Source organism: Narcine bancroftii, chromosome 2 (genome assembly GCF_036971445.1).
Source record: "Narcine bancroftii isolate sNarBan1 chromosome 2, sNarBan1.hap1, whole genome shotgun sequence".
NCBI classification, from domain to species: Eukaryota; Metazoa; Chordata; class Chondrichthyes; order Torpediniformes; family Narcinidae; genus Narcine; species Narcine bancroftii.
Genome location: NC_091470.1, coordinates 104,409,934 through 104,427,886, shown reverse-complemented (window position 1 = coordinate 104,427,886; position 17,953 = coordinate 104,409,934). Strand labels below are relative to the sequence as shown.

General features: G+C 47.2%; 1 protein-coding gene across 3 annotated transcripts in view; it reads left to right on the top strand.

The window, feature by feature from the left end:
• The window catches only part of ido1 (indoleamine 2,3-dioxygenase 1), a 49,789-nt gene extending 38,984 nt beyond the window's left edge, over window positions 1–10,805 (top strand). For all 3 annotated transcript variants that reach the window (XM_069917805.1, XM_069917806.1, XM_069917807.1), the window contains one exon: window positions 8,571–10,805. In XM_069917805.1, coding sequence (XP_069773906.1) covers window positions 8,571–8,941 — 371 coding nt within the window. In that variant the 3' untranslated portion in view covers window positions 8,942–10,805. The remainder of the gene's footprint in view (window positions 1–8,570) is intronic.
• Window positions 10,806–17,953: the final 7,148 nt, after the last annotated feature.

The window sequence follows — 17,953 nt, the reverse complement described above, 5'->3', positions numbered from 1 at the left end:
ATCCCCCAATAAAGGCAATTACACTCAAGTCCTTCCTTCAGTATGAATCCTGGATTCGGGCCAGCAAAAGCACGTGTCCAGTTTTATGGTAATAAAAACCTGTCACCTAGTAACTCCATTCATTTGGAATTATTGACAGCGCATCAATTTTATTATCATAAAGTTTTTTTTAACTGCAATGGGCAAGTTGCTTAGACTTGACAAGTTAGACACTGATCTGCAATCGCTCGAAGCCCCAGACAGATTCTGTTTTAACGACTTTCTGCAAGCCTCCACTCATGCTGTGGAATCCGATGACAACAAGCTACATCTGCTACAATCGCGGGTCAGCCGCCGCGCCTGTACAATCTCATGGGCATCACAATGTATGAGGAGGCCATGAACAAGCTCCAAAGCCAGAACAGGCCCAGGACAAACATGGTCTCCTGGCCACTCGCAAGCAACAATCGGGTGAGCCCCTCAAAGAAAACCTTTGGGTCCTGCGCAAATTGAGATGAGCCTGCGGTTGCAGGGATGATACTGCTGAGGTCTATTCAGATGAGCTTGTTTGGGACGCCTGTGTGGCAGGCATCCAATCCGCCAGCAGCTCCTGGAACTGGATGAACTGACCTTGCAGAGGGCCTTCAAGGTGTCCAAAAATGTTGGATGTAGCCCTCCATAACACGGACCTGTTCTCCTCCAACAATGGTGCCGCCTCATGGGGAATGTGGGATGCCAGGCCACCTCCAAGCATGAGTGCCCCAACTGCACTTGTGCCACCAAGCAATCGAAACGCTGCCCGGTCAAGGAAGCAGTGTACTCAGGATGTGGGAAGAAGTTTGTAAGTCCAGACCTTCTCCTCTCCCTAGCAGCGCCGCGTGGGGACAGTCGCCATCTTGGCCAGTATCATTTCCGGCATCACTTACGCCCCCGAGCGACAACTCCGCATGCATGCCAAGGAAGCTGTCACCTTGGCCAGTGTCACTTCCAACGTTACTTCTGCCCCCGAGCAATAGCACCACGTGCATGCCACGGCTGCCATCTTACTAGCTTGGGTCATGGGCACCATCTTACAGACAGCGACTTCAACAATGACTGGGTACTGGCATCAATTGTACTCGACTAGGTCGGCCCCCCACCAGCTTGCCCGTTCGATGATGGAGGTCAAGGTAAGTGGTCATCAAACCAACTGTCTATTTGATAGCAGGAGCAGAAAGAGCTTTGTACATCCCGGTACAATGCCGGACTATTCTCTGCGGTGAGCCCGGTGAGTTGCAAGATCTCCATGGCCTCCATGAAACAGTTATAGATTTGTGGCTACTGTATAGCGATGCTGACCGTATGCGGCACAACCTATACAAACTTAAACTGTTGGTAATGCCATAGCTCTGGTGCCCAATATACTGGGGTTGGACTTCCAGTGCCAGCTCAAGACCATCACTATTGAGCTTGAGAGGCCCCACCCCCCTCACCACAGTCTGAAACCATCAGTTTTTAAACTGCGCTCCCCGCTGCACATGACCAAGCGGCAAACCACGATCCAACTGCGGGCTGTCCATCTTCTGGGTACACACTCCCCCACCTCTGTTCGCCAATCTCACCTCCAACTGTAAGCTGATCGCTACCAAGAACAGGTGATATGACACTGGGGGCAGGATGTTCATTAGGTCAGAGGTGCAATGGCTTCTGGCTGAGGGGGTCATTGAACCAAGCACTAGCCTCTGGAGAGACCAGGTCATGTTGGTCAAAAATGGGGGGGGGGGGGGGGAAATCTCCGCATGGTGATCGATTACAGTCAAACCATCAACCATTTTGCGCAGCTGGATGCATACACCCCCCTCCCCCCCGCATTGTCGACGCGGTGAAACAGATAGCCCAATACCAGGTTTTCTCTACCGTGGATTTTAAATCGGCATACATCAGCTCCCTATCCACCCAGAGGATCGCCAGTACACCGCATTCGAGGCAGATGGCTGCCTCACCACTTCTTATGGGTCCCCTTCAGAATCACCATTTTTAAAATGGTGGACCAGCACAGGCTCAAAGCCATATTTCCCTATTTGGACTGTGACGAGTTATATTATATATAAATATGTTTTTAAAAAAAGAGATAGATTGTGGGGGTTTAGTGTAGGTCACTTAAAACACTTCACAAAACAGATCTCATTTAAAATGCAGTAACTTTACTGAAAGTGAGACCTTAAGGCACTGGGAGCCTTTGCAAAGACATTAAAAACTATTTTGGAAATGCTTTGCTAAGGAACTTCAAAAGCAAGTGCAAATGAGACAGTCCACACTCAGAGGGCGATGAGATCTTTCAAAGACTGGGTCTGGAGCCCTGCAAGAAGATTATGTGGTTTTGCAAGCAGAGAGAGAGAGAAAAGACCAAACAGGCTTTCTCTAAGAAAGGGAGAACTCAGGTTTGCAGTGGCTTTTGGAAGCTGGCAGCTTGTTAAAGATGGGTTGTGAGTTCTGAGTTCATCCTGATGAAAACCCTTGTAGTCCTTACAAGAGGAAATGGATGGCTAGAGTGTTTCTCCTGAAATAAGGGGAACAAGAGGAACTCTGGTGACCTGGAAGAAGAGATTACCATTTGAAAAACTCTGATGGGGCAGGTTTCTTCGGCAAGACACTGAAGTGACTGATGGAAGTAAATCAGTTTGTGTGGGTGTCCAATGAGCCACGAATCTCTCCCTGAAACCAACAAGAACCTTCCTGAGCGGTAACCAATTACCTTTAACCATCGTTAAATTCTATGCTCAGCATGAGGATTGGCTGCAACCAGTGAACTTGGAGGAGTGAGAAGTGAGATTGGACTGTGAATCAAAGAACTTTTCTGAACTTACACACACATTACATTACATTACACATGCGCTTAGAATTAGAAGGGGGTTAAGTTAATAGTAATAAGTTAGAGTTTGATCCTGTTTTCATGTTTAAAGATAATTAAAAACAACTTTTGTTTAAGTAACCGTTTGTCTTGGTGAATTTCTCTTGCTGTTGGGTTTTGGGGTCCTCCGGGCCTGTCACTGAGGCCATGACCTGCAGGATCACAACGCAAACTTAGAAAAATTCCTCCAAACAGCAAAGCACTCAATTTCACTTATAATAAAAACAATGGATGTTCAGCACATCACGTATGGCCATCCTCGGCTGTGTCGTGGGACATGGAGTCATTGGTCCAACTGCATACGCCCTCTGATGGAGCTCCCACTCCCCCACAGCCAAAAGGCCCTGGAGGTTCCTGGGGTTTCTTCTCATACTACATCCAGTATGAGAGGCTCATACTGGCTCAGCCCCTGGTGAAAGCCACCTCCTTCCCTCTGTCAGCAGAAGCTCAGGTGGCCTTCACCTGGATCAAAGGAGACATTGCCAAGGCCATGATGCATGCCATGGACAAATTCACCCCATTCCAGGTGGAAAACAATGTCTCCAACTTTGCCCTAGCTGCTAAGCGGGAAAACCCAGAACATTTTTCTCCTGCACCTTCCATGGCTCTGAAGTGCAGCACTCCTCTGTTGGGAAGGAGGCCCAGACAAACGTTGAGGCAGTGCGACACTGGAGGCACTACTGATCGGCAAATGACTGATCAACATGCAGTCACTTTTATGTTTAAGTAATAAGTAGAGGGGTAAAATCAAAAACATTAAGATTCTGAGGTGGAGAATAGAACTCTCCACCTATAACCATGACATCGTGTATCCGCCTGGAAAGATCAACGAGCCTTCAGATGCCCTGTCCTGGGGGACGTGTGCTAGCATGTAGTCCCAATGACTCCAAGCACTCCATGACGACCTCTGTCACCCAGGGGTCGCCAAGTTTTTTCTCTTTGTCAAAGCCAGAAACCTTCCCTACCACACTGATGATGTCAGGATGCTAACCAGAAACTGCCGGGTTTGTGCTAAGTGCAAGCCACACTTCTACCAGTCCGACAAGTCACACCTGATCAAGGCTACCTGGCCCTTTGAACGCCTGAGCCCTCCTCCAACCAAAACCTGCACTTCCTCAATGTCGATGAGTACTCCCAATTCCTTTTTGCCATTCACTGTCTGGACATGACCACAGCCACAGTCATAAAGGCATTGCACAACATCTTGACCCTATTCGGTAAAGATAGCAACCGGGGATCCTCCTTCATGAGCGACAAGTTGGGTCAGTACCTGTTGGCACCGGGCATTGCCACTAGTAGAACCACCAGCTATCTTCTTTGGCTTGGCTTCGCGGACGAAGATTTATGGAGGGGGTAAAAAGTCCACGTCAGCTGCAGGCTCGTTTGTGGCTGACAAGTCCGATGCGGGACAGGCAGACACGATTGCAGCGGTTGCAGGGGAAAATTGGTGGGTTGGGGTTGGGTGTTGGGTTTTTCCTCCTTTGCCTTTTGTCAGTGAGGTAGGCTCTGCGGTCTTCTTCAAAGGAGGTTGCTGCCCGCCAAACTGTGAGGCGCCAAGATGCACGGTTTGAGGCGATATCAGCCCACTGGCGGTGGTCAATGTGGCAGGCACCAAGAGATTTCTTTAGGCAGTCCTTGTACCTTTTCTTTGGTGCACCTCTGTCACGGTGGCCAGTGGAGAGCTCGCCATATAACACGATCTTGGGAAGGCGATGGTCCTCCATTCTGGAGACGTGACCCATCCAGCGCAGCTGGATCTTCAGCAGCGTGGACTCGATGCTGTCGACCTCTGCCATCTCGAGTACTTCGACGTTAGGGATGTAAGCGCTCCAATGGATGTTGAGGATGGAGCGGAGACAACGCTGGTGGAAGCGTTCTAGGAGCCGTAGGTGGTGCCGGTAGAGGACCACCAGCTATAACCCTCTGGAAAATGGCCAGGTGGAATGGTAGAACTCACGATTTGAAAGTCAGTCCTCCTAGCCTTGAAATCAAAAGGCCTGCCTGTTTCCCATTGGCAAGAGGTCCTTCCTGAGGCGCTCCACATGATTAGATCCCTCCTGTGTACAGCCACCAACACCATGCCACATGAACAAATGTTTTCCTTCCCAGGAAGTCCGTGTTGGGGACAATGCTACCATTCAGGTTGACATCCCCAGGACCAGACCTGCTCCGGAGGTATGCATGAGGCCATAAGACTGACCCACTGGTTGAGAAGGTCCACACCAACCCACAATACATTTATGTGGCATAGCTGCAAGGGCACGAAGTCACTATGTCCGGGACCTGGCGTGCGCAGGAGATCCTGAGACTGCCACCGACCCAGTGTGACATACCGCCACTATTAACCACTACATACCCGGGCACCCTACCCCTGACTCATTCACCAGCTGCTCCGACCACCACCGCTGGCCCCCCCCAGCGGCTTGCCCCTCCCCAGTCACCAGGTACACCAACTACTAACACCTCTAAATTGACCAGGAACCGGCACCACGGCAGTCCCTGAGACACAGGACACTGCAGCAGCTGAATTTTTGATTGACACTGAACCCAGTCCACTCTGTTGGAGGAGGGCGGGGGGTGGGGGGGGTGAATGTGGTGATGCCACAGTGATGCCGTTAGTCCATTTGCACTGTATCTCTATGGCTGGTCCGCCTCCTCCCTATAACTCCTCCCCCTGTAATTCCCCAATAAAGGGAATTACGCCCTTCTTCAGTATGAATCCTGGAATCGGGCCAGCAACAGGAGCACGTGCCCAGTCAAAGCCTGTCGTCTAGTAATTTCAGTCTTTTGGAGTTATTGATAGCGTATCATCTCTGTAACTCAGTTCCTGAGGTCCAGGCAACACCCTAGTAAATCTTCTCTGCACTCTTTCCATCTTTCCTGTAGTTAGGTGGCCAAAACTGCACACAATACTCCAAATTTGGCCTCGCTAATGCCTTATACCACTTCACCATAGCATCTCAACTCCTGTACTCAATACATTGATTTATGAAGGCCGAAAGCTCTCTTTACAACCCTATCCACTTTCAGGGAATGTATCTGTATCCCCAGATCCCTCTGTCCTACTGCACCCCTCAGTGCCCTACAGTTTACTTTGGTAAAACGGCATGAACTGCTTTTAATTCGGAATATAACAGTAATGATAATGGATTTATTATCATATACAGACAAAAGCATAGAAGGCAGAAGCGTCAACAGTGCCCTTTCCAACATCATTATCAAAATGCAGGAAGTGAGTCATGTTTCTTTTGGCATGAACAAATATTAAAACAAAGTAATTTCATGTAGCAGGGAAACAAATGTAATGAAATTATACACAGAAGGCTTCGACAGAATCAAAGCTGCAGAAATGGAATAGCTGGAAGCTAACGTTGGAAGTGTTTCCTGTTTGAATCATTGTGCGGACACGAAGTGCAGTGCCCGGACTCCCGAGGACGTGCATTCCTTCTCGGGGGTGTTCGCGTGGGGAAACAGTGGGAGAGTTGGTAAGGTCTTGGATGTTTGCCAGCTATGTTCCAAGTTTGGCTTGTTGTGGGAAGTGGAGAGGGCATCGGGAGAGGTGCCGAGCAAACGATTGGTCAGGTGTTCAGTCAGAGACCACGACCACGGTTGTCCAAACAATGTGGAGGGGGTTTTTGAACTAGTTGCTCAGTGCGGGAGGGAGAAGGGTTAAGGCAGGGAAAATGGTCAGCAGGCGGGGTTGTACAGATGTTATAGATCGGGGAGTTTTGGACAGATGCTGGTGACCAGGGAACATGTTCAGCAGGTGTTAATGGACAGGGAAAGTGTAGTGTGGATGTTAATGGTTGTGCGGACAGGGTATGGTCTTCATTTCTGGTCACCTCATTACTGGAAAGATGTGGAAGCAATGGAGATGGTGCAGAGAAGATTTATCAGAATGTTGCCTGGATTGGAAAGGCAACATTTGAGGCAAGGTTTTCTCTTTGAAACAAAGAAGGACAAGAGGTGAAGGAATGGTTATGAGGCATAGACAGGGTAAAGTAGCAGCATCTTTTTAACTAAGACGGGAGTGGCAAACACCAGAGGAAATTTGCACAAAATGAAGGAAGGAAAGTTTAGGGGAGATATTAGGGTTTTTAAAAAAAAACACAGTGATGGGTGCCTGGAATGCATTGCCGGGGATGGTGTAGGAAGCTGGAACAACGGGGGCATTTAAGAGACTCTTAGACAGGCACACGGATGAAAGATAGGGACTGTTTTGTATCTTTTTGGTAGATATATAGGGCTCAGCACATCAAGGCCTCTACTGTAATGTTAGACATGGGGAAGTTGGGACAGATGTTAATGGAGAGGTGGGGGGGGGCGATTGCTGGGACAGATGTTGATGATGTATTGGACACATTCTCTCATTTGGCATTTAATCGGTTAAAATATAAAACACAGTGGAACTCGAAAGTCTGGAGACGCTGTGATTGTAGTTAAAAACATGCGGAAATGCCGGAGGAACTCAGCTGATCTCGTAATGTCCATAGGAGGTAAAGATATATGACCGACGTTTCGGGCCTGAGTCCTTCTTCAAGGTAGTAAGCAAAGAGCAGGAAGGAATCAGATTAAAGATTGAAGAATGGGAGGGGGAGGGGTCCAGCCGAACATACAAAAGTTGTTAATTGGATATGATGAGAAGAAAAGTGAAAATTGATTTTGGATCTGTGAAAGGACGGCGCGGTTGGCGCAATGGTTAGAACCCCATTGGGACTGGGGTTTGAATCCCACGATTTCTCTCACGAGTTTGTACGTTCTTCCTGTGTCTGCGTAGGCTTTCCCTGGGAGCTCCGTTTTCTCCCACTGTTCGAAACGTACCAGGGGTGTAGGTTAATTGGGTATAAAAATGAAGAGAGAGAGAGTCAGAGCTGGGGGAAAGGCAACAGGAGAAGGAGAAGGGGGGAAATTTAATGGAGAAGTTGATGTTCATGCCATCCGGTTGGAGAGTGCCCAGATGGAAGATGAGGTGGTGTTCCTCTAATTTGCAGGTGGTCTCAGTCTGGCAGTAAGTCCATGGACAGCAAGGGAATGGGGCAGGTAATAGAAATGGGTGGCCACTGGGAGATCCACGCTATTGCGGCGGACAGAGCCGAAGTGCTCAATGATGTGATCTCCCAGTCTGCGCCGAGCCTCTCCAGTGCAGAGGAGACCACAACAGGAGCAGCAGACATCCCCTGTAGATTCACAAGTGAAATGTTGCTTCACTTGGAAGGACTGTTTGTGGACCCAAATGGTGGTGGTGAGGGAGGAGGCGTGGACGCAAGGGGGGCACCTCCTGTGGTCACAGGGGGTAGGTGCCAGGATTGGTGGGAGTGGAGGAGCGTGTCACGGAGTGAGCGGTCCCTGCAGAAGGAGGAGAAGGGAGGAGAAGGGAACATGTGTCTGGTGGTGGGATCACGTCGTAGGTGGCGGAGATGGATGTGATGGACGTGGAGGCTGGTGGGGTGATAGGTGAGGACAAGGGGAATCCTGTCCTTGTTGTGGAGGGGACAGATGTGTGCGTAATGGAGGATATGTGGGTGAGGGTGGTGGAGGGAAAGCCAGTTTGTTTGAAGAAGAAGAATAATATATTGAAAAATGTAAACCACGCCAAGGATGTAATTCTTCAACAAAGATTCTGCTCACCTGCAATTAGTTGATTAAATGTAACGTTGGCCATTTATGTAGATGATTTGATTAATTTTGTTCTGATCAACAGCTGAATTCCTTCATCGGATGAGGGATTATATGCCACCATCACACAAAGCATTTATCCAAGCTGTTGCCTCAGGCCCATCTGTTCGAGAATACATCCTCTTTCACCCAAGCCCTGTCCTCCGAGAAGCTTACAATGACTGCATTGAGGCCCTCATTGGCCTCAGGAACTACCACATTGCCATGGTCACTAGGTACATCACCATCTCAGCAGCCAGGGCGAAGGCCAAGCTTGCCAGCTCGTCGCAGGTCTTGCAGAAAGCCCCACAGTCCCTGGTAGAGCGGGGGACAGGAGGCTCCACAATCATGTCCTTGCTGAAGAGTGCACGAGACGCAACCAAGGAAATGACGATCGGGGAGAAAGGACAGCAGTGACCAAAGTTAAGGGCTCGACTCAGCAAACCACGGGGATTATTCACGAATAAAACTCTGCTGGAGATACTAGCTGCCAGTGGAAATTGCCAGTAGTGCCACTTTAAACTGAAACGGAAGCACTTCTTACAGCAACTTAAAAAGCCTGTAGTTCTAACATTGAATATTGGCACGGTTAGAGCAATGCTCTTACAGCACCAGCGACCCAGGTTCGTAAGGAGTCTGTACGTTCTCCCCGTGTCTGCATGGGTTTCCTCTGGGTGCTCTGGTTTCTTCCCACCGTTCAGAATGTTGGTTGTAGGTTCATTGGGTGTAATTGGGCAACATGGGCTCATGAGCCAGAAGGGTCCGTTACCATGCTGCATATCTAAATTTAAAAAAATATATTTTTTATTATCCTAAGTCTCCAGCTTGCTTTTTTTTGTTTAATATATGCAGGATGACTGCTCCAAAGAATACTACAGGCAAATTGAAATCCCTATGTCAGTCTTCCCATAGTTGCTTCCCACACCATTCCCGAGGTGGTACAGGATCAGTGGCAGAACAGGTCTAATCAGGGGGCATGAGGGTGAGTGGGGGGGTGGGGGCAAGCTGACATTCAAAATCTCACTCAGCGGGGGGGGCGGGGGTGGGGACACCTATCTGCCATGAACCTCCTCCATGCACCACTCACCGCCGTTACACTTCCCCCTTGCTCCGACATAACAGACAAACGTGCGTGCTTATATCGCATGGAGACGAGTGAAGCTAGTGCTGTTGTTGTGCCCCACCCCCCCACCTCGCACCGGCTGTGGGTGGTAGCAATCCATGGTGGTCACACCCCTCCTCTAGTGCCACTGCTTGGGTCCACTGCTCAAATCAGAGCAAGCAGGGACGGGTAGATATCAGATGGCAGAGGACAGTGCCCCACCTATGGGCCATCCTGATGGTCTTCCGTCAGCTTACAAAGGAAGATATTTATGGAAAGTTTTGAAAAAATGTAATAATTATTTTAAAATGACAGAAATCAGCAAAGAAACAGACTCTCTGCCCATCAAGTCTGTGCAGAACCATTATTCTGCTTGGACCCAGTCCATACCCCTCCCATCCAGGTACCTCTCCAGATATTTCTTAAATGTCAAAATCGAGACTGCATCCACCACTTCAGCTGGCAGTTCGTTCCACACTCCCACCACACTCTGTATGAAGACGTACCCCCTAAAATTTTCCCTGTTCACCCTTAACCCATGTCCTCTCGCTCTTGTCACACTGAATCTCAGGAGAAAAAGCCTGGTTGCATTTACTCTACCTCTTCCCCTCATAATTTTGTACACCTGTCAATCTCTGACACTCCAGGGTACAAAGACCTAACCTGTTTAAACTTTTCCTCATGTCCTGGCAACATCCAAGTAACATGCTTGTAAATCTTTTCTGCTCTCTTTTACAATCATATTTGTTATTAGATGACCAAAACTAGACACAATACTCCAAATTTGGCCTCACTAATGTCTTGTACAACTTTGCCAGAACATCCCAATTCCTATAGTCAATATTTTGATTCATGAAGCCCAATATGTCAAATTCTCTCATTACAACCCCATCTACTAGTGACGTCACTTTTGGGGAACTGTGCATCTGTATTCCCAGATCCCTCTGTTCTACCGCACTCCTCAGTGCCCTACTGTTTACCATGTATGTCCTACTGTGGTAAATGACATTAAATTGCTGTTAATTAATACAAAATCTGATAATATTGATAATGGAATTATTCTCATACACATTGTACACATGAACCGACATTCTTACTTGCTGCTGTTGTAAAAATATCTACAATGGTATGTATAATTGGACTAAAAGGAGTAAATAAATACAAAAATTTTATAATAAATACTCCTACACCATCAGTGCTCTGTGATTAGTAGGCTAGGCTTGGCTTGGCTTCGCGGACAAAGATTTATGGAGGGGTAATGTCCATGTCAGCTGCAGGCTCGTTTGTGTCCGATGCGGGACAGGCAGACACAGTTGCAGCGGTTGCAAGGGAAAATTGGTTGGTTGGGGTTGGGTGTTGGGTTTTTTCTCCTTTGTCTTTTGACAGTGAGGTGGGCTCTGCGGTCTTCTTCAAAGGAGGTTGCTGCCCGCCGAACTGTGAGGCGCCAAGATGCACGGTTTGAGGCAATATCAGCCCACTGGCGATGGTCAATGTGGCAGGCACCAAGAGCTTTCTTTAGGCAGTCCTTGTACCTCTTCTTTGGTGCACCTCTGTCTCGATGGCCAGTGGAGAGCTCGCCATATAACACGATCTTGGGAAGGCGACGGTCCTCCATTCTGGAGACGTGACCTACCCAGCGCAGTTTGATCTTCAGCAGCATGGATTCGATGCTGTCGGCCTCTGCCATACAGAGCCGTTGTCATACCCACACTCCTGTTCGGCTCCGAATCATGGGTCCTTTACGGACATCATCTACGGCTCCTAGAACGCTTCCACCAGCGTTGTCTCCGCTCTATCCTCAACATTCATTGGAGCGACTTCATCTCCAACATCGAAGTACTCTGTGATTAGTAAGGGATTGCTTAAGGTGGGATGTGAGTGGGAAGGGAAGGTTGAGAAACACTGCTCTAGACCCAATTGTTACTGAGAAAAATTGTCATTGGCCCATTTCCTTTGGAGTTATGAAACTGTGCACATAGAGTCAATTAGGGATGATTAAAAGAGTGGTTTTCAAATCTTTTCTTTCCACTCACCTTAACCAATCCCTTACTAAATCACAGAGTACTGATGGCATTGGGATTACTTAGAGTGGTAGGTGAGTGGAGAAAAAAAGTTTGATGTACAAGCAGAAGAGATTGAATTTGGCATCGACTTTTTGTGCTGACATCATGGGTCGAAGTGTCTGTTCTTCTGCTGTCAAAGCACATACAGCGTTCCAGCACAGTACAGCCCTTCACCCCATGACCTACTTAAACCTTACAAACACAAAATGCAGGAGAAGCTCAGCTGGTCAATGTCCTTTATGCAGCAATGGTATAGAACCGACGTTTCGTGCTAGAGCCCTTCATCAAGGTGTGAATGCCTGCTGGCATTTTCTGTTTGACCTGCTGAGCTCCTCCAGAACGACGGGCCCAGTGCTGCCTAAATGGATGATGACACCGGGACCTGTTCACCAGAAGCACTGCAGACCCCACAAAGCAGACCCACTGGTGGATCAAGTGGAGTTGAGGCACGTGAACCCTCAGTACGCCTTCGTCACATTCCCAGGTGGAAGAGAAGACTCGGTGGCCACCAGGGATCTCGTGCCGGCTGGATGTGTGAACAACGCAGAGGAAACACAGATGTCTGGATCAACAAGGAGCGCAATAGCAGTCACTAGAACAGTTGTCCATCGAGTCACCCCAGAGGACTAGACCACCCACCCCGGAAATCGGGACCCTGGGTATGCCCGCCCCACAAAATATCACCACTCTAGACTTAATGGCAGGACTTAATCCCATACAAGAGGATTCCCAGCCCACATGGCCATCTAGTACTTCCCACTCCCACACCTCCACCAAGAAAGGCCGAATGGCAGACTGCACTCCCCACCTCTATACCACTACCAAGGAGGTCCAGAAGGCAACGGAAGCCATGAAAAATTATGGACTTATGAATTTACAAACAAGGGAAGGAGGACAGGGGTAAGGGGTGGGGGATAACATTTTTTAAGGGATGAATGTAGTGATATGTAATTACACCACTAGGTCACCAGGGGTCATCCTGGTGACCTTGTATATAAAGCAGTCAGAGCTACAGTCGAAGCCTTCCAGGTTCGTCTTGCAGACAGACAAGACCTCTTAGTGTACATATTAGTTTATTAAAGCTGTCTTATACCTGCACTGCTGGTGTGGTTATTGTCAGTACAGTGCAGTGCAAATTTTTATGATTTACTTTCAACCTACTTAAACCTACTCCACAACAATCTAAACCTTCCTCCATGTCAAGTAATCCATCCAGTGCTAGCACTTTATCTTTGTATAGAGCGTTCAAAATTATGGTGAGTATACAGGTGCTCCTCAACTTACGATGTAGCTACGTTCTGGCAACCCCAAAAGACAGTTCTGCACCTACCATTTTTTAAAATCATTAAATTTTGATTACCTTTATTCCATACTGGAAAAAAACCATTAACGTACACAGCTGAAAGCGCACTAAAAGTGAGGATGTTAAAGCGACAGGGTCATCAATTTCACTCTCAAATCTGCATATTGCAAGCGCGGACCAGATCAGAATTCGAAATTGAAGGTACGGATTCGAACCATCATATCTTTGAAAAATCATAAGTCGGACCATCACTTGTAGGGGAGCACCTGTCAACACAATGAATGGAGGTACGGCTTTTCCCACTGGGGTGAGGTGAAATACAGAGGACATGACTTAAGAGGGAAAAGCTTAGGGTGAACATTAGGGGGAACTTCTTCACATAGGGAGTGGTGGGAGCGTGGAACAAGCTGCCAGCTGAAGTGGTGAAAATGGGCTTGATTTCTAATGTTTAAGAAAAATTTGGGCAGGTACATAGATGAGGTGAGGGTATGGAGGGATTGGGACTGTGTGCAGGTCAGTGGGACGAGGCAGAATAATATTTCGGCACAGATTAGAAAGGTTGGAGGGCCTGTTTCTGTGCTGTAATATTCTAAGGTCAGCATTAATCCTGTTTTCATTAATCCTCTTGAGAGGATTCACAGGATATCCTGAATCATCTTCCAAAGTAATGCTGTGGCACAATGTGCAGTGAAGACATTGACGGGAGCTGCAATATTTTCAGAGGCCAATACTGAACTCAATTACAAAACAAGCTTTCCAGCACATTGGTTGCTGAGGCGTGCTTCCCACTACAATCAAATCCTCTCTGCAGACAGGAGAAAGCAATTAATGTCATACTGCTACTCTCCGATACATCAGTAACTCAGTAGTTACAGGGAAGTTCCTTGTAGCCCACTTGACTAGTGACCTATCCTGGACACACGACATCTCCTCACTTGTCAGGAAGGCACAACACTTCCTAAGAAGACTGAGGCGGACAAGGCTACCAACCACCATCGGGTCAACCTTCGACAGGAGCTCTATCAAGAGTGTCCTTGCACACTGCATCACAGTGCAGTGAAGTAGCAGCAGGGAAATGGATCGGGGGGGGGGGGTCAATTCACAGGAACGTAAGAGTGCCAGAGAGGATCATCATCCCCTTCCAATCTACCAAGATCTACCGAGATCGTTGTCTGAAGAGGGCACGCAAAATCGTTGAGGACCCCTTCCACCCTGCACACAGCATCTTTCAGCTGCTCCCGTCGGTGGGGGGGGGGGGGGGGGGGGGAGGGGGAAAGAGATGCAGCACCACCAGGCTGAGTGAGGAACAGCTTCGTCCCACGAATGCTGAACGATCAAAGGATCTGCTCACACTAACCATCTGAGACTCTGATATTTACAAAATAATATTTATTCTTTTGTATAGATGAATAATTGTCCTGCATATGTACTGTTTGAGTGTAGGTGTGTTATGTCTGGTTGTGTGCCTGTACTGAGGACCAGAGAACGTGGTTTCATCAGGTTGTACTTGTGCAATCAGATGGCAATAGGCTTGATACCATGGGATCTCCAACAGATTAGGTTGGTCATAAAACAACACAGAGCTGTGTAATGATCTTCTGATCAGTCATAGAGGCAAGAGTTTGCAAAACCAGTGCTTAGATCATAGGGTTGTTAGAAAACAGGGAAGGTGGCCCTGGGGCATTCACCATCAAGGATCGCACAAATAAATCACTTCAGTCTGAATGAACTGTTGTGAAAGGGAGCCTGATGATTAAATCCCGATTTGTTTCTTATAACCTGGCAAGAATCTGACCTGGAAGTCCCTCAGCCACATGAAATGTTAGCATTACTCATGTTTATGTGGAATTTTGTTTATATTTTCCTGGCAAGCTGTGAACGTTGATGGATCTATCTCTGCATTTGACCCTTAACATAAAACAGCAATGAAAAAAATAGAGCTTCAGAGAATTCTCTGCATTGCTGTGGTGAATTCATGTCATTTATGTCTTGTTAGAGGAGGCAACTTTGGGATAAAATAAGAACATTGGCATACTGGTAATTATTATGAATATGTCACAGCAAGCAGCAATTTATTTGTCTCTTGGACGCGAGATGAAAGGATTGGGCTGTGTCTCATTGTCCCAACTGATTCCAATTCAGTACTGAACATGAGATGATCACCGGAACGTCTTGAACTGTACTCTCATCTTTGAGGTGGTCGCGACATTTCGTCCAGGGCTCTGCAGAAATGGAAGGGTGGGTTCTGATTTGGGGACTCTGATCGAGAGGGGACGGCCCATGGGATGGTGTCTAGGGAGGGGGCTCTGCGACTGAAGAACACACGGGCGACTGTGGTCAAAGGACCAGCCTGCGGACTGCTGGAGACTGCCTCAGGACTGGCTGAAGGGGTACAAGGTATTGGAATCGAGAAGTGAGAGGGCACTGAGGGCTTCTTGATCGTGTCAGAGGCTTGGATCTGAAGCTTGAGTTGGCAATGGTTTGAACAGAAGGCTGGAGGCAAATCCGCAGACACTCAGTCACAATGGGGGAACTCTCTTTTGCTTCTCTTTCTCTGACTGTAAGGGCACTGCACAATTGGCTGATGCCAAATCTTTGTCTGCCTTACAGCAGATGAAAGGAAATTTTGTGTTTTATTACATGACAATAAAAGAACCTTGAAAGAACAGCAGGATAATCTTGTGTATCTGGCTGCCAGGTACAAATTCCATCCAATTTTATCATCTTTCTTAATCTCTTGCCATACCTCAGAGCTGGACCACTGGATTAATTGCCAGGACATCTGAACCAGTGCAGTTTGTGACTTTTTTTAAAACAAATTGAGAAACCAGGGGTAACAAATCATTACAGTATAGAATAACATCAAATCTGAAAGCAGATTAAGATATGTCAGGAAATAAAGGCCAGCCAAGAAAATGTGCAGTCTGCAGGAGAAGCGGGGGATAGCATTGAAATGTGCATTAATGAAGTCTCAAAAACAGAATAAATGCAAATACTAGGCTGATTCTAACAGAAACAATACAAAGGCACTGTTGTCACATCTCAAAGTGGCCAGAGATTCGGATGACGATTGAGTGTTTGTGTGACGGAATTGTGTTATTCTTAATCTTTATGAAAATGATATATATTTATTAGAAAAGCCTTTGTGGGTGGATAGGGATGCACAGGCATTTACATCCAGAAACCATTTTAAAAGTCGAAATATCTGTGGATCCATTGTTCAGTGGAAGCTGTGTAAACAGCCAGTAAAACTGAAGTGATTCTTCATTGAAATTAAAGATAATGGTGTTTGCTGAGAGATGGCATAGGTTCAAACAAGCTGGCTTTTGCTTCAATGATTTGTGTGCACACAAAACCATCTGCTTGTGACCTGGGCAGACAACTTGGAAGTATTTGCTCGTTAACTTTTGGAAGAGAAGAAACTTCAATGAGGTCATGTCATGTGATTTCAACACTCCAGAAAATACATCTTTAATATTGCACCAAGAAACATCTGAAGGGAGAAATGTAGCCTCGAGTGGGAGAGGTACTGTTTGTGTTGTGTTCCCTTTACCATGGGAGATGCACAAATCAGTGGCAAGGAAGAGTCATTTCTGCTCTCTCTTTGAAAAGAGGACAGATTCACCATGTCCATTATTACATGGCCACTTCATGTAACCCTTGCCGGAGTTTGTGAAATCTTCATGGAAGAAAACATAAGTTTGAAACCTCCATCCAAGAGAGGGGAATCATTCGTATGAAGAAACAATTCTCTAAAAGCAAAACTACAAGAATTTGTGAGTTTGAGAACTTTTAAACGGCAGTAAAAACTTTGAGTTTCAACACAAAATCTTACTGAGACTGAACTTTAAAATCAGAATTATGCCTAAACTGTAATGGTTTGGGTTTTGCTACACACACACATATACACATTTGCACATAATGGGATTAAGTTAGAGTTAAGTAAGAAGTGTTATGTTATATAACACTATAAATACCATGGTCTGGTGAATTTCAATTGCTACTGCTCTAGGTCATAACACGTTGTATGAAAGGTATCAAAGATATGGAAATCATGGAACGAGCTGGGCTCTGCAGTGTCTACACCCTCCTGCTGAAAGCCCAAAGCCCAAGCCAGATGGGCTGGACCTGTGGTCATTATGCCAGATAGCCAATTGTCTAAGTAGCTGCTTTATGGAGAACTGTGTCAGGGCAAGTGCTCAGTTGTGGGGGGGGGGGGGGGCAGAAGAAACATCACAAAGACTGCCTCAAAGTGTCCTTCAAAGGCCTGGGTGTCAACATCAACACGTGGGAGACACTTGCCCTCGACCATCCAGCTTGGCGCTGTAAGATCGCCACGGGAGCCCGGGCAGCTGAAGTCAGGTGCATCACCGAGGTGCAACAAAAGCGTGCTGTGCGCAATGTCCGAGCAGCATTCAGTACCATGACAGCACCCACCCACCATGTGGGCGAGCTTTCAGGGCCCGGATTGGCCTCACCAGTCACTTCTGGACCCACAGCCACCAATCTCCTATTTGATTTTGAAGCCATGGTCATCTTCGACTATGAAGGACGAACAACAATCAGAGATGAGCAAGTAAAAGTGAAACCTGGACGGGAGAAATTTGCCAGGACATAGTCTCCAACTACCTTCAGCCTTTTCAAAAATTGTAGGTCAATTGGGTGTTTTTGGGCTGCATGGGCTCATGGGCCAGAAGGGCCTGCTAATGTGCTGTGTGTCTACATTTTAAAATTTAGAACAAGAGCAGGTGAGGATGTGGACTTTAACTTTACTTCAGTCTACCTTCACAGCTAATTTCTGTCACTGAAAATGTGCTCAATTGCAGTGAGCGATCTGCAGATGACAGACCTGCTTACAGCTCCTCTTACCTTTTCTCCACCATCCGTGCTGAATCAAAATACATCGCCTGGGCCTACATAACCCATTGAGCTTCATCACCCCAATTCTCACCTTCCTCGTC